This window comes from Falco naumanni, chromosome 5 (genome assembly GCF_017639655.2).
Source record: "Falco naumanni isolate bFalNau1 chromosome 5, bFalNau1.pat, whole genome shotgun sequence".
NCBI lineage: Eukaryota > Metazoa > Chordata > Aves > Falconiformes > Falconidae > Falco > Falco naumanni.
In genome coordinates, this window is record NC_054058.1 from 38,506,467 (window position 1) to 38,522,624 (window position 16,158).

General features: G+C 48.6%; 1 protein-coding gene across 1 annotated transcript; it reads right to left on the reverse strand.

Moving 5' to 3' along the window:
- Positions 1–2: 2 nt before the first annotated feature.
- ARHGDIB (Rho GDP dissociation inhibitor beta) lies at positions 3–8,751 on the reverse strand. Its single transcript, XM_040596508.1, has 6 exons — positions 8,523–8,751; positions 4,825–5,013; positions 4,222–4,305; positions 3,275–3,351; positions 1,720–1,783; positions 3–803 (listed from the first exon to the last, which is right to left on the reverse strand). Exons 2-6 carry the CDS (start codon positions 5,000–5,002, stop codon positions 604–606), a joined length of 603 nt encoding a protein of 200 aa, XP_040452442.1. The 5' UTR covers positions 5,003–5,013; positions 8,523–8,751; the 3' UTR covers positions 3–603.
- Positions 8,752–16,158: the final 7,407 nt, after the last annotated feature.

Genomic DNA, 16,158 nt, shown 5'->3' on the forward strand with positions numbered 1-16,158 from the left:
AAGAAGAAAGAAACTGGTTTTATTCTTGGGACACTGAAGTCTTATTACAGCATCTAGCTGCATTCCCCCTGACTGGTTTTGCCTGCACAAGGATGGATTTTTAACGGGGTAGGGCACCAGATACAGACCAGGAGACCATCACAGGAGGTAAGTAACCATTTACAATGGAGTCAGAGCACATGGCAAATGTAACTTAGATAGGGATTTTCCAGGGACCAGTCTGCCCTGCCAGGTGATCTTGTTTCCTAGAAAAGGCACTTCCGGGACTGGAGTTGGTACAGGAGAGACAGAGGCAGCAGGAAGAAGTACTGGGAAAGAGGGAGAGAGATGCTTCCCAATTTAACCCACTATGTGTCATGTTGGGGCAGTGGTGAGAACAGGCTGGTTATTTTCAGTGTACCAGAAGAAGCAGCAAAGGCCGCTTGCAGGCCTGTGCATTGACCAAGGCTGGCACAGAGCCCCAGTGCCCACAGGAAGGGCTGCCAGGGCTGTGGCTGGCCACGGTGGCAGGTGACAGGAAGGAGCAGCGTGGTGGGCATGGCCCACCTGGAGACTGGTGCAGGAGGCAAGGGGATAGGAAGGGGGAAGGCAAACTGGGTGAACTCATTCTGTCCATTCCTTCTTGATGGACAGATTCCATTCCCAAGTGAGATGGTCATGCTTGTCATCATCCGTGAAGAAGGACTTGTTGTGATAGGTGCCTCGAGCCAGCATACCCTTTGGAGCTTCCTCAATAGGAGTCAGGAACTCATACTCCTCTGGCCGTGGCCCATAGCTGCCAACCATGAACGTAGCTTTGTCCACTAGGAGAAAACAAACCGCAAGGGATGAGTCCTTCAGGTGGCGAATGGTAAAGAAAAGAAGCAGCCACGAGCATGACCACAGATCACAGACAGAAAGGAAATAGTGGAGAGAGAAAGGGACAGTCCATGTCAGCAAGGGGAATAGAATCAATGGAAAAAGTGGGTTAGTGAAGCATAAGGATGGCTGGAAGGATAAATGGATGGATAGACAGATGGACAGGCAATTTAGTCTGTACCCTCTCAGATGTATGTGCTGCTGGAAGGGAGTGGGTACACCCAGCATATGGCTTAAGATCTCTCTTGTTTCCCCCCTTTTGTCTTTTCTGGTGAGAAGACACAACTTACGTGTGCTGAACTGGATGCTGGAGCCTTAGAGGTGGTTGCATGCAAAAATGCAAGTGGGATGTGTGTGTGCAAAATGGGGCTTTCCTCTGCCTTGCCCAGGCAGGGCAGCACTGCATCAAGAGGAGAGGCCATGGGCAAACACAGAGCTCTGCACGTAGTGGGAAGCTTCATAGAGCAGCTCTGAATTTTACCAAGTGCATCTGGAAGAGCTTTCAGGGGGTGGGGAGCTCCACACAGACTGAGCCACTCTACAGGAGCACAGGGGAGGTAAAGAGCTCTGTACAGAGAGGAAATATGTAGCAAGCACTGTAAGCAGTGTCTCTGGTGTCTTTGCTGTTACAGACAGTGGTGCAGCATACAGATACCAGAGCTGGCTGATAGTGAGTTCACACAGGAACAGGAAACAGTTGGTGCAGGCTGAGAAGTCTTGCCTCCTGTGTGGTGGCACAAGGAGGTCCCTGGGACCAGAGGAGGCTCTGTCCTGGCCCAGAGCTGCAGGAACACTTCTTTGAGCAGAGGGAACACAGGGGCAGGAGCACTGGTGTGCAGGGTACAAAGAGCTCTTACTCACCTTTCACCCCTGTCCGGTAGGTGTGCTGCACATATTTCAGTCCCGACACAATGTCCCTGTTTACCTGCAAGAAATGACCTGAAGTAAGTGTCAAGGGAAGAGTTTTGGTTCTGTGTCTGCTGGTTTTCTCTCTCCTTAGAGACACCCATCTTGGCTCCCTACACCACTGCTCTCAAAGGCTCTGCACTGGACACCTTGTGGGGAGTAACATGACTTCTCCATAGGCGCCTGGAAACCTACAGCATCCTTTGTGCATCTCCTACACTTGCCCATCCTTTCCCTGACTTCGAAGCTGGCTGGAGCACATCAGTCAGCTTCACAAGACAGGCTGAGAAAGACAAAGAAAAGTGAAGCAGGGAGTTCCCAGACAATAATTTCCATATAGAAATTTCCATATAGAAAACTAAAATCATCCCTCCAGCACAAAGCGGTGCGCAAGATTAGCTGAGAACTCCCAATTGCCCTCTAAGCTCTGTGACAAACTAGAAAGTTTCTCCTCAAGAGACAGAGGGATACAGTTTTGTTCATAATCTTTCCTCAAATCTCCCATGGATAGCTGGGATGTATCCCTTGCTGTCCCCCCTCCAGCATATACAGCCTCCCCACAGCACTACTCAATCTGGAAACAAGACAGGCAGATCCTTTTATATCCCAGGGGAGAATTCACACAGTGCCAGCTCTTACCAGCCTTGGGACTGAGGAAAGGAATTAGAATAACTCGTCTGGCTCCACGTGTCTCCTGTCAACAGGACTCAGACACATATGGAAGTATTCCATAGCACAAAGGAGAGCTGAAGGTGTCTCTGGGGACAAAGTCACCTCAGAGAACAAGCCTCAGAGAAGAAGGGAAATCTTTCCTACAGAACCCATAACATTAACACTTCCCCTCATCTGTTTTAGAAGAACTATCCTTCCCTTTTTGCTTTCTCTGGCAAGCCCAGCTTTGTCTACAGAAAACATTTGTGGAGATGATCACATCAACACTGGATGCCACACTGCAGTGTGGCCAAGTTTCATTTTCAGCTGGAAACAGAAGAAATGGCTGACACACTGGTTGATGGAAGAGGGGCATAAATGAGCCCATTTGGGTATATCGTGACCCAGAATAATTCAATTATCTTCGGCCAAATGCTAAAGTATTAAATCTTTTTTAAGCATACATGAAGCCCAGCAATGCTGACTGAACCAGTACTAAATGGAAAGTCTTTATCTCTTCTCTTATCCCTGTCCATTTCCACTTTGTGTGAAGTAAAGATTTTCTGGTGGCTAAAACACCAAGCCAAACTCAGGCAAAACTACCCATGTGGCTTCCAAACCACCTATGGCTCACCATTGCAAGCAGACAGAAAGCAACTTCTTCCAAGGAACGAGCAAGAAGAAGCAATTCTCTGGAAATACCTGGTCCCTTGTTGGGTAGAATGACACTTGAAGCTAGGGGAGCTTTACAGGGGCCCAGATTTTGGGCAGGCATGCTGCCTGGCTCTGGTTATCTGAGAGACTGCCACTGACTGGCCTCAGCAACTGATGACAATCAACAGGAAGGAAAATGACTCACTCTGAAGTGGATCTTAACTCTGTATTCCACTCCTTCCTTTAATACAAAGGTCTCTTTCTTGAGTGCTTCAAGGTCACCTGCAAGGAGAGCATCAAGCTGTTAGCTAGAGGTGTCACTGCAAGAAGAGATCATGAGCGGTGGCATGGGGCTGGGATTGGCATCCAAGGTGAGCATCCCTTCGAAGGATGGCACATCTGCAAAATGAGTACATGGAGGTCTCCATAAGCAATTGCACTGTGCAAGCAGATACATGGAAACACCTGGGTGTACATATATGTCTGTGTCCACATCTATGAAGATAATGCCTAAACAAAAACAAACATAGGTGTGGGCACATATACACAAATTTGCTTATGCACAGACTCATTGTTGGGCATCTGCAGGAGTGTGTGCATGCTTCACCCAAGCCAGGGCTAGGCACGGATGACTGTACCACGCTTCGCAGCTCCTGCTGGGCTTGTGAGGCTGCCCGGGCCCTGCAGGGCTCTGTGTGGTTTCAGCTGAACAGGAAGCCTCTCTGCTCCTCCAGGCCCAGCTTCCTCTCTCTGCAGAAAAGCCCATATAAGGTGAAGCCTGGTTTTCTCCCCAGTCCCCAGGAGCCGGAACTGCAGCATTGCTCCATTCTTAATTTTCAAAACAGCCTGTTACCTGAACACATGCATCTCTGTGCTCATGAGTTCTCATTGAAAGGGAGCAAGAAGAGAAGGCAGGAGAAACCCAGGAGCTCCTAGAGCAGTCTAGATGAAGAAAAAGACCCTCGACATTTTTTTCTGTTACATCTCCTTTTTCATATATGTATACCTTAAAATAAGAAACAAGGCTAAGATGCCCTCAGAGTTTTTCTAAAACCCACTGTAGCATCCCAAGGACGAATTCCCTTTCAATCTGAAGTGTGCCAGGGCCTTTGCTTGTCCCCTTTCATGCCCAAGGACAGAGTCTGTGCCTACCTGTAAGGTCCATAGTGATCGGTCCTGGAGCAGAGTCACATACCAGGGTGAGTCGGGTGACGACTACATTGGGAGCTGTTGGATCTGCAGGTAGGAAAGTCAAGGGGGAAGCTGTCAGCTTGCAAAATTAAATGCAGAGGAAACAACACTGAAGAAACAGGGCTGCTTTCCCACAAAGAAACTGCACTTCTTGAACACCCAGGAATGCTAGGCTTCTCTTAGCACAATAGGACACATCCATCCCCGTCCTTCAACATGGATCCCTCCAGCCTCCAGCCCAATACCTAGAGGAGGTCTGTCCACTACAGGAGGCTCCCCTCAAGATTTCATCCCCTCAGGAGTCCTCTGAGGCCCACACAACTCCCACCACAAGTCCCTTTCCAATGTCAGCATGCCCCAGTAACCTTACACCTAATGCTCAGAGCATCTTCCCTGCTTCCTTTACATGTATCCCTCCACCTGCCCATCCCCATTCCTCCAGCAGGAGCATATGTGCTTGGTCAAACAAGCTCCCTCTTCTCTGAGGCCACCTTGTCCCAGCCCCACAGCACACTGTTGCAATGCATCTTCCCAGTCCCTTCCTATCAGCATGCCCCAGCCTACCTACTACCACAGGTCCATCTCCCAGCAAGGACTTCTTGTACTTAGCAAGGCTTTCATCATCCTTGTCCAACTCTTGCAGCTCCTGCAGTGTTTTCTGGGGAGGAGGTTTGTAGTTGAGCTTCCCATCCAGTTCATCATCATCTTCCTCCACATGAGGTTCTTGGGTCTTCTCAGTCATGGTCACTTGGTCTGGGGTAACAGAGGAGGGGGCAGTCAATGAGATTGCTCTGGAGTGGGGTAGCGTCCCTGGGGGCACTCGCTCTGGGCGCAGCGTGGCTCAGACCCCCAGACAGGCAGGCATCTGCTCGGCGCTGAACACGGTGGGATCGTTACAGGCAAATGGCGACAGTGATCAGCTGCAATCCTGATGCTGCCGTGCTGATATTCTGGCTTGAACACAATCCCCCTCTGCCCCCGCTCCTCTCCCTGCAGGCACCACGCGCACACGCAGACCTACACCACTCTTCCCTCCCAGGGAGGAGGTGTGGGAGTGGAGGCTGAAACCAGAGTGATTTACAGCCACTCTGCAGCATGGTTGTGGCCAGCAACCCTGCAATTACAAGCCACTGCACAAGGTTTCAGCACTCGCCAACTATCTCACAGAAAGAGCCACTGCCACACACCGGGTCACAGAGAGCCAAGGCCAGACGTTTCATCCACCCTCTCATAACGGGTTAAAAGCCACATTTCACAGAAAGATTGAATACCTGACAGCAATTCCCTTATATTAACAAGTCAGTGGAAACCCTCAAGGAAACGCACTCGCTATAGTCTGTCTGCTGGCGTTCCCAGTGCTTGCTCCCAGGAACAGCTTCCCTTAGGCATCAGTCAGGTCTTCTTCCCCCCAAGGAAGGAAGCAGTGGTGACTGCATCCAGCCCAGCTGCAGAGCAGCCATGCATACCTGTGCAGCATCAGTGGGGCTTCTCAGAAAGGAGAGGACAGCTGGGACCTGCAGCCACCATGGCTGGGACCCTGCCACTGAATGCAGGAGGGCAGTGAAACTGCTTGGATGGCATCCCAAACGGGAGCCAGAGCAGGGAGAGACCAATTGATGAGAAGACAGGGAATGGGATGGGGGAACAGGAGACAGGCAAGAGGGGCAAGTAGTGCAGTGTTAGGTCCCCCTTAGTCAACTGCCTGCCTCATGGAGCCAGACACATGGTCCTAGCCACCTTCCCACTCTTCAGAGAAATACTGAATAACAGAGCAGTGCCCTGGTGCTGTGGCGGTTCTTGCAAATGACCAAGCTATTCCTTGCTGTTTGTCAGCAAGAAGAATTTGTCAAGCTACACAGATCATTCAGTTCACTTCCACTCACCCTTACATTAACTCCTTCTTCAAGGCTGTCTCTACTAAGAATTCCCCTTTTGCCTGCTTATTTGCAATTTCCCCAGCAAGTCCTTTATCATTCTCTGCAGCTGTGGCCTTAACATCTGCCCCTGCTTCCAAAAGTTACATTGGGAGCTAGTGGGATAGTTTTCTCGTTCATTAAAACAGAAAGGAAATAATAATAAATATATATATATATTTATATATATATATGTGCAACAGTTCAGGGTGAATCAGCAAGTGGAATCAGGCAGCAATGAGTAATATGCAGACCTCTCAGTCCAATTCGGGGGTGGGATCAAGGAGGGGTATATTGGCATGTTACAAAGGGACAGAGAAGGACCAAGCAGCACAGGAATAAGAAGACTCAGTCAGGCACAGAATGGGCAATGGCCATTGCAAAACTACTTTGGAATTTTGTGGTGAGTCAGGAACCAGTGCAGAGTGAGCAGCTGGGAAATAAAAGGGAATCCCAACTCAAATGAACAGGGAAAAAACCATGTTCCAGCATCTGAATAACATTGGATGAGCTCATGTCCAGCCCTAGCAGTGTGAAGGACTGACGTACCATGGGAAAGGCCCTTGAGTTTGTCTTCATAAGGAAGGAAACCTGAAGCTCCCTCGTGAAAGCAGCGATTGGTCATGCCCCACTGCTCTGCAGCCCCAACACAGTTACCTTACAAAGCCTCGCATCCTCCTCAGTGTTACCCCGCACTCAGCACAAGAAGAGGACATGATGAGCCATGGCAGCCACAGCCAGGTCTTGCCTTCCACTTGGGCTCCAGCTGCAGATCTGAGTAATTTTCACTCTCCCAAGCTCTCTCATGATACCAGGCTGCATGTGCCACCAATACAACCACAAAGCAGAGCTGCCTGCCCCCATCCTCTGGGGGTGGGGGGGCTGTGGTTTATCACAGGACAGGAGAGACCCAGGCAATGGAGAGAGAGATCTCTGGCCACACGCAGAGAAAAGGCAGTCAGGGTTGGACCAGCTGGTTGCTCCCCATCCCTCAGACCTTCCTTTTGCATCACACATGCCACAGAGTCTTTCCCTACCAGCCTGTGGGGGTGGCTCACTTGAGGGGGGATGCTTTCAGGCTTTGAAAATCTCCCAGAAAGGTGGGCAGACAACCTGCTGTGCCAACAGCAAGAGCCAGCAGGGAACAGGGCTAGCCAGGCTGTCTGGGCTGAACGACCCCTGGCTCACATGTCTCTCAGGATGGCACCAATCAGACCCTACTCTGGCACTTCTCCCCAGGCTGTGGGCCTGACCCTGCCTTCCTACCAAATTTCCAGGCAGGTAACCAAGAGGAAAGCTCACATCTTAGCTGCCCTTGACTCTACTCACTCCAGCCCTGGGACTGGTCCCTTCTGCAAGCTGAGACATGCTACTGGGCTCAGGCAACGCGCTTCCCCAGAGCTAGCAGGTCAGTGCCCAGCTGTCAGGGTCCCTGAGCTCCTGTGCCACTGCTCATGCCAAGGGCTGGGCTGAGACCCCCCCTTCAGACCACGCGCCTCATTAAAAATGAGAACATTAAATCTATAAATGGTCTATGCAAGGAGAAATCTGCATGATTTGTGCCCTGACCCACCATATTTTTCCCGTTCCTGCAGCCCCAACCTGCAGTCATGCACCGCCTGCACCTCTGAGGCCTGGCAGCACCCACAAAAGCAGTGGGTTAGGGATCCCTGCCAGAGAGAGAGATGGCTGCAGGAGGAGAAAGAGGAATCGTGCCCTGCTGAGGGGTGCGAGCATCTCCCTAACTGGGTTCTGCTGCCGGGGGGGGGGTGGCTGCCCTCGCACCTGCAGCAGGAGGGGGCGGCGTGAGCCCCCTCTCGGACCCTCCCCACGCCACCGTGGGGCACAAAGAGGGGTGTCACAGGGCCAGCATTGTATCTGCTCTCACTTTGTGATCGAGGGCTTATCTCCAGGAAGCGGGGTTGGCAGGGAGGAAGTGATTTCCTACAATGGGGGAGCAGCACGCCAGCCCCACCAGCGCCCCCGGCCCCGGCTTCCCCATCCCACCCCCCGGGGGTGCGAGGGCAGAAAATGAACCCCTGCCCAGCCATCCCCGGGGATCGCCGGGTACCACTCCGCAGGGATACACCCGCCGCGACCCCCCGGGGGCCCTCCCGCCACCCAGGGGGCTGCCTCCCCTTCTCCTGCCCCTCCACCCCATCCCAGCGCGAAGCCCGACTTCCCCACGGGACGCAGACTGGGCCCTGCCGTCTCTCCGGGGAAGGCTGGGCAGCGCAGCCCGCCGCCGGGCACAAAGGCGCAAAGTTGCGCGGCGCCAGGAGAGCGCGAGCCGGGGGTGCGCCCGCGCCTCGCCCCCCGCCCGGCTCCGCCGCCCGGGCTCGTACTCACCGGCTGCGCGGCGCCTGCGGCCGGGGTCCTCCTCCGCTCTCAGCGCTCAGCTCTGAGCTTTGGCAGTTGGAGCAGGAAGGAAGTTGGTGAAGAGAGGAAAAAAAAAATAACACTTGCACAAAAAAAAAAAAAAAATCAGCCGCCGCCACCCCCCCACCCCCCCACGCAGAGGAAGCCCTGCGCGGCTCCGCATGCTGCAGCGCTCGCCGGCTGCGTGCCCCGCTTTGTCTGCGCGCCCGCCCGCCCGGCGCTGCGCTCTTTTTGCGCAGAGGTGCGCAGAGCTTTGTCTGCGGAGCCGAGCGCGGCTGGGGACGCGGGAGTGCTACCCGCGCGCGGCTCCGGGCTCTCGGTGCGCGGTGCTGTGCCTGGGAGCTGGGGGACCTTGTTTTTCAGGTCCGGCTTTTATTCTGTTTATTTTCCTGGTGTAATTAAGGTCGATTTCAAAAGCTGGCTCTGATTTACACCAATCAAAATAAGTGGAGGATCAGGTTGAGTACCTACATACGGGGGGGGGGGGGATATGGGGGTGTGCAAATGGGGGTCATTACTGATGAACCTCATTTTTCCTGGTTAATGCACGCTACCTGCTGCTGCACTTAATCAGCTAATTGTTCCCAACTCCCAGCCATTTTCACACAAGCGGTTTCAAAGACCAGCTACCTCAAGAAGAACAAGCTCTCATTTCCCAGGGATGCTTAAATGATCAGAAAGATTTTACACCTCTTCCTTTCTGAAATATCAGCAGATTTTCTTTTCCACTCATGGAGTGCCCACTTAGTTCTTTAGTAACAATCCTCACTGCACAACAAATTGAATCATTGATCTGCAGCCGACAAATCTGGATCTGCAATGACTGATAGACTGCTCTTAATGCATTTGCAGAAGCAAAATAAACAAAGAAAACCTACTGTCAATGGGCTTAAATTCACTGCCCCAGATCCACATGTCCATTAGAAAATGTTTATCATACACAAATTTTTAAAGGTTGCGAACAACTGAGTAAGAGGGCTCTCCTTCAGGGATGGACAGATCTCAGAAAAGGAGGACTGATTTTCCCAGCCTACCATTGTTTTCATTTAGGCTGATGGTGGCACTTTGATTCTGATCTCATGCATTTCAAGGGACAAACAGGGCATAGGTCTGTCTGGCAAACGAGTTTCCACTTAGCAGGGGCAGTAGCCTCAGAAACATTTTAAGCTTCCATGAAGTAGCTTCACCGCTAAGAGAAATCATTTTATTCTCTGCTGCTCTTTTTCACTCCTACGTTAACCCTCCCCGTGGGCCAGCACAAGAGAACTGAGCTGAAGACAGCACTGAGCCGAGTTTAAAATGTACCTAGTAAAAATATGTAAGCAAATGCATAAATATATACCAGTGAGTTTTAAACCTAGATAGGTTTCCCAATCCTTGCTCACAATGGCCAAATGTGGCTAAACCCTTATGCCAGCACAAAGGAAGGGGCTGTGTGTGATACGGATGGGAAAATGACAGAACAAATCCTTTCAATGACAGTGCCATGTTATGGTGGCTCAAATTGTTCATGTGAACAGCCCTGGCCTGGGAAAGGCATGAAGATTTGGATGTATTAACTATGGGGAGCTTTGTGGAAATGGTCTTGTTGAGCAGCCCCTGCGTCTTGTACATCAATTTCTTGTCTTGGTTCCTGTCCTGTCTGGACTAACTCTCTGATTTCAATAGACTTCCCAATTTGTACTGGGAGATCAGTACACCTTTTAGCTGCAATGGTCTGTGGGTTGAGGTTACCTTTCACTCATGGCTTGGCATGAAATTTCCTAGGGTTTAGTGGCTGTGTACAGAGACCAGTGCAATCATAACTCTAGCGTTATTACGATACTTTTTGCTGGGGTGTGGTTAGGTTTAGTTTTGTCTCATTTGGTTTTTAGTTGGAGACAAATACCAGGCTGCCTGTGCCTTTGCGTAGCTGTTTGCACACTATTTCTAAACAAGTGTGAGCATACATCAAGACCAGTATATCCACAAATATGCATAAAGAGATGTATAGCTGTGTGCCACCATAGGTATGTACACTCATCCTATATTGGCACTTCTGCCTAGCACACAGGAGAAACAGATTTTACTCCTATATTAGAAATTAGACAGTATGTAATCATGGGCAAATCACATCATTGCTCTGTGCTTCATCTTCCCATTGGTAAGAGAGGTGAGAAGTTGCTGCAGACATTGGATACGTGCCATACTGAGCATATGGGAGCTTAGAAGCCAGGCATCATCCTTTGGGTCAGCACATCCAACATCCCGCTGGGGAACAACGTCACTGATCTGCTGGAAGAAAGGCAGGTTTTGAACTGCGTTGGAGCAGGACATCACCGAAAGCAAATCTCTACCACCAAGTATTTAATCTCTGACAAACTGATGCCATGCAATGAAGATCATCTCTTGTCAGACATTGTCCAACCACAACCAATTTTTATGTCTGTGACAGAAGGAAGCAAGGATAACATCTAGAGTGTACCTGCTTTATTGCCAAAGAAATGGTAATCTTTCAAATGTATTCTTAGTTGGAAAATAATATTTTCTACTTAAAGTATTATGATTAGGTCTTATTTACTTTTACCCCACTGATCACAGTTGGTTGTACAATTAGTTGACCACATTAATACGTGTGATCAACCACTAGTGTCAAAACTTAATTTCAAGTAAATAGTTTATGCAAATTTTTAAATGCATATCCTTCAACTACACAGCCTTTACTCTCAATAGTCATATACTATCTGTAGCACCTTACTGGACCCAACAAATTTTGACATTTCTTAAAAACTGTAAGATTAAAAAAATCTTATGCATGGCATTTTTTTTCCTGTTTGAGTTTGGATTGCTGCCATAAGCTGTCCAGCATTTCTGGATTTGAATTTTTTAGATTAGTGGTACATTGCTAGTGCATGCTGCTAAATGTCATCTCCATCTTCTGCAGAAGAGGTGGCTGCGTTTGAGGAAAGGAACTACTTTATGGCCTTTAGAAGTGAATAATAATTCAGGAAACCCTCACCTGTTAGAAGGCTTTACTTTCACCTATTCTTAATTTCCAAAACTGTCTAATTTAGAGCTGAAATTTCTCAGGCTGGAAGGTCTGAAGGGAAAAATAAAAAGAGATTTCAGTTCGGGCAGGGAATCAATTTTTATAATTCTAGGAGTCTCCAATAGTGTAGTATTTTGTGGTACTGCTCTTGTGAAGTGCTTTGTTTTGAAGCTACCCATTTCCATTTGCACTAAACTCAGTACATATTAACTTGGATTTCTCTCTAATTAATAATGTTGGTGAATCCTGTCATTGTCATGAGCTTTGCCTCCCCCTCAATCTTCCTGCAGTCTCCAGGTGATATGCTGGGAAGACAGCCTCATGGTGCAGCAAATTCACGTCAACAGCTGCTGCAAGCTAAGCATCACGTTTGGCAGTGGGTGTCCCCCAGGTGGGTGTCCCCAGATTCTCTCACTCCATGCAGAGAGTCTTTCTCCTCCAGAGGTGGGAGGAGGTAATCTGGGCCTGAGGCAGTCACGAGGTGATGAGCATGAGAGAAAGTGACAGGTCAGGGAGCTCAGACACGAGGCCTTTTCCTGCCGTATGAGGGGGCATGACGATCACTGCATCACAAGGTCACAAGATGCCACTCAACTCCTTGGTAAACCCAGCACTGCCTCCTCCGCATCCCAGTTAAGTGGGATAAACAGGGGAATGCAGCCAATGAAGCATGGATTCATTCCACGTGAATAAAACACAGGCACAAGGTGTCCCAGGATTTGCTTTAAAAGACAGCATCCTAAGGTTGATCCTGCTGTTCCTAGCACACATGGTGCCCATCTTCTTGCTGCTTATTGCCACTCACCCCTCCTCACAGACTGCAAAGGAGTGTGCAGGTTATGGGGTGGGAAGGGAGGAAAGAGATGGGGGCTAGGCATGGTGCCAGGCAAGGGAGCCAGTATTCAGCATGGAGAGCAAGGAAGAAGGAGGTACTTCAGGGTGCAGCCACAAAGCCCCTGGTAAGGGTTTAGGTGGGTTTCCCACTCCCTGATCCCACAGCAATCCCTTCAAACCACCCAGCCACAGGACTTGAGGTGTCTCAGCTGCACGAAGAGCTGACCCCAGAAAACGTGGCTGAGTGCTTCATCTCTCCAGCTCCTCCAGAAGAGATTTCCTTGAAAGATGGAGAGAAGATTGGCGATTTAATGCTTGTTTAAGCAGCTTTCAGGCTGGCTAATGTGATAACGCCATAAGCCCCGTCTCCAGCCTGAAGGTGGGCAAAGACTTGGCATGTCACTTCCGGGTGACTCTACTTCCCTGGGGCAGCAAGGAGAACAGCAAGTCAGGGAAAGGAAAAGGATTTGGTTGAGGATGAGAGAGTAGGGGCAGAAGAGAGCCAGTTTCCCCCAGAGGCTAGCCTGGGAAAGGCTGAGGATGGACAGAGCAGCCCGGTAAAGGGGAGGGAGAGCTAAGTGGGTGGAAGGGGGAAAGTGAGAGGAAGAAGGTCCCTGCCACTGGGGAGCAGGGGTGTCTTCCCTGCATCCCCTGCACTCCAGAGCCTGGCATGGAGGAAAGCAGCTTTTGCTCTCGATCCCTCAGTTAATGTCGTGGCAGGAGCCAGCATCTTGCAGAGGGTGGTGTCCTGGAGAAGTCACTCACTGGAGCTGGATTTGAAAGAGGACTGGATTATTTTAGGACCTCTCAGAAAACAGGTGGTTATGTAAGGTCAGATCTCAGCAAGTGTAATCAAATCTCAGTCCTAAGCTGATCACCAGGCAGGGTGTTAGGAGGTATTTACCCAAGCTCTCCTCCGTGCATTGTGACTTTCCTGCAAGCAGAGCTGAAGCTGGGACTAAATCGGGAGAAGAGCTGTGCCATCCTCTCCTTCTTTGCCGGCCTTAGAAAATCTCCCTTGACCGCTGCACCCTGCCTTGCCTGTGCTAAACACTCCTCTCAACACAGACCTTGATTTTATACTGGAATTCCAGGCTTTGCATCAGGCTGTGTCCAGTCTCCCACTAGCTCTTAGGTGCCTTATGTGCCTTGCTGCTTTAGCCTTAGCAGTGCTCAGGACATGTTGCTTGCGGCTACATAACCTCTCTCTGAAGCCATGAGGCAGTAATCATCAGCATCTCTGTGGCAACGTTGTTCCTTTATTGCACTTGTGCTGTTCCCACATTATTGCTCTCACAGCCCTGCCTCTGCAAACCCCAACAGCATTATCGTGGCGGATTCTCACAGAAAGCACCAGCGTGAGAATTGCCCCCCACCCCCAACCCAGCACCGTCATTATCTCTTGTTTTGTAGACTTTAGTATATAAAAGAGAAAAACAAATGTGATGCTCAACAAAGTGGCTAACAGCTATTTAAATTCTCAGTAAATGTCCAATAATATATATTCACAGAAGCTTAACAATCAATGAATGTGCAACATTTGCACATGATGAGCATTCTCCTCCCAGAGCTAATAGCATCATAACCAGAAATAACCAATAGGGAGTTTAAGTGGGTCCTGATGAAAAATATATAATGCTAAGGGAAAGCACAGCAAGAAAGTATCATCCTTATAATTTTTGTTGTGATCACCTGCTGCGCTGGAGAGAGCCCTCAGACAAGGATGCTTTTATGGGACCCCATCATTGCCCTTCCCAGCAGGCCACTGGGGAAAGTTTCCCTTTTTTCTCTCTCGCTTCCTTTATTTTCATTTTTCTCTAGAAATAACTTTCACTATTACAGTCAAAGTACGTCCCTCAAAGCTGTGGACCCCAACAATAGTTTTCTGTGTATATGAAACTGTCAGAACATGCTTTGTGCAACATGTGCATGCCCAGCATGCAATGACGGCTACTAAACAGTTCACTTAGTCTGTGATGTGTTTATGATGCTTGACTGAATCAAGAAGCAGGCTGCAGTTCCAGGTTCTTGGCACAGAAATATCCTTAGGGGCCTCTCAGCAAGAGGCAAAAATTCATTTTATTTTTGCACCTCCACTGTGTACCTCCACAGTGTACCTTTACTGGAAACCTAGAGTGTAGAGAACCTAAATTAAAATAAAGGTTGGAATTTGCCAGTGAAAAGCCATAAAAAAAAATCTTTAAAGCATTAAACCCCACGCATTTGCAAGATCCTGTTGGGAGGACAGAAGGCTTAGTACATAGTAATACACCTGAGCAATAAAAGGAGAGGTTTTTTTAAAAAAACAATTGATTCACATTTTCATTCCCTGGATTTTCCCCTTCCCTTCGACAATTATTTCCACCAGGGATCTGCTATCGCATGGCAGCTAGAGAATTTAGCATATGTGTGTCTGGAAGGTAAGCAGCTACCCAAGAGACCAGATAATGGATCAGGAAATGCTGCCTCCTCTGCCCATTAGCTGAATGTTCCCAAGGAGAGTGTGAGATGCTCCCCAGAAGCAATCATTTCTGTTTCAAAGCCTCAGCTGTTACATGAAAAAAATCGTAATGGTGGCAAAGTGCTGAACTGAATGAGACTGCACAGCAGTGCTTTTATCTGGTAGGAGGAGGAAAGAAGAGTATGTCTGTAGCATGGTGTGAAAGCCATAGGAAGAGATGTGCCCCCTTAAGAAGAAAGAAATATTTTACCGAAATGTTTTAGGAGAGCCTTTCTTTATTGAGCTGTTGGTTGCCAAGGAGAAAGAATTGACCCTTCAGAAAAAAAGATGAAAAAAGGAGCTGTCGGGAGAGAAGACATCTGGAGCTGACTTGTGTACAGTTTCTTCTTCTTAGCCCAGTGACACTGAATAATTTGTTTCTCTATTTTAAACTGAATAAAGCTCTGGAACCATCTGATATCCTTTTAAACAAAAAGACACTTCTGGAGTACCTTTTTTTTTTTTTTTTTAAACAAGGCAGTATTACTTCTCTGTTTAGTTCAATGTGTAATCATTTTAGTAAGTGCTAATGGATTATTTAATTACTGTTCACAGGTATATGGCATGTAGTTCATACAGAAGGAATCACTTATGCAAAAAGAAAAATCTAAGGAAGACCCTTGAGACAATACTGTGAAAACTGTGTTATTCAGGCACATTTTTAAGAGCAACCACATGCTCTGCTTTCTAGCAGTTACAGAGATTACAAGATTAACTACCTGGGTGTGATCAAAAAAGGGAAAAATGTTAGGTTATGGTTCAGTATATTAATGTTGAGCTTGCTCTGTAAATGTCGTTCAGGAGAAAAATAATCTCATAAAAGAGAAAAAGATATTTTAATGGTGGGCAGAGTGAAAACAGGAAAGAAAGGAAGCTTTTTTAAATGATCTAACAAACTGAATCCCGTTGCAGCAGTACCAACAGCCTGGATGCAGATTTAAGCAAAGTTAGTGCATGGAAAAGACGCTCACTAATATTACTGCTTTCTCATGGGAGAACTCTGCAATGAGCAGGGGTGTGCTCTTAAACAATGAATCACAAAGCAGTTATAAAGTACTGAGCCTTTTGTGCTGCATGGCCAAGCACATCAGTCCCCACAGCAGATGTCTGGATGGCTGGTTCTCATCTGCAGGTCTATGAACTTTCTGTCCATGAGCTTCCATATTTACAAATAGGATGATGAAAATTTAGGTCTGTGTTTTGAGACCTGTGGGTGAAAAGTGCTATCTAATAAAAGAGAGAAT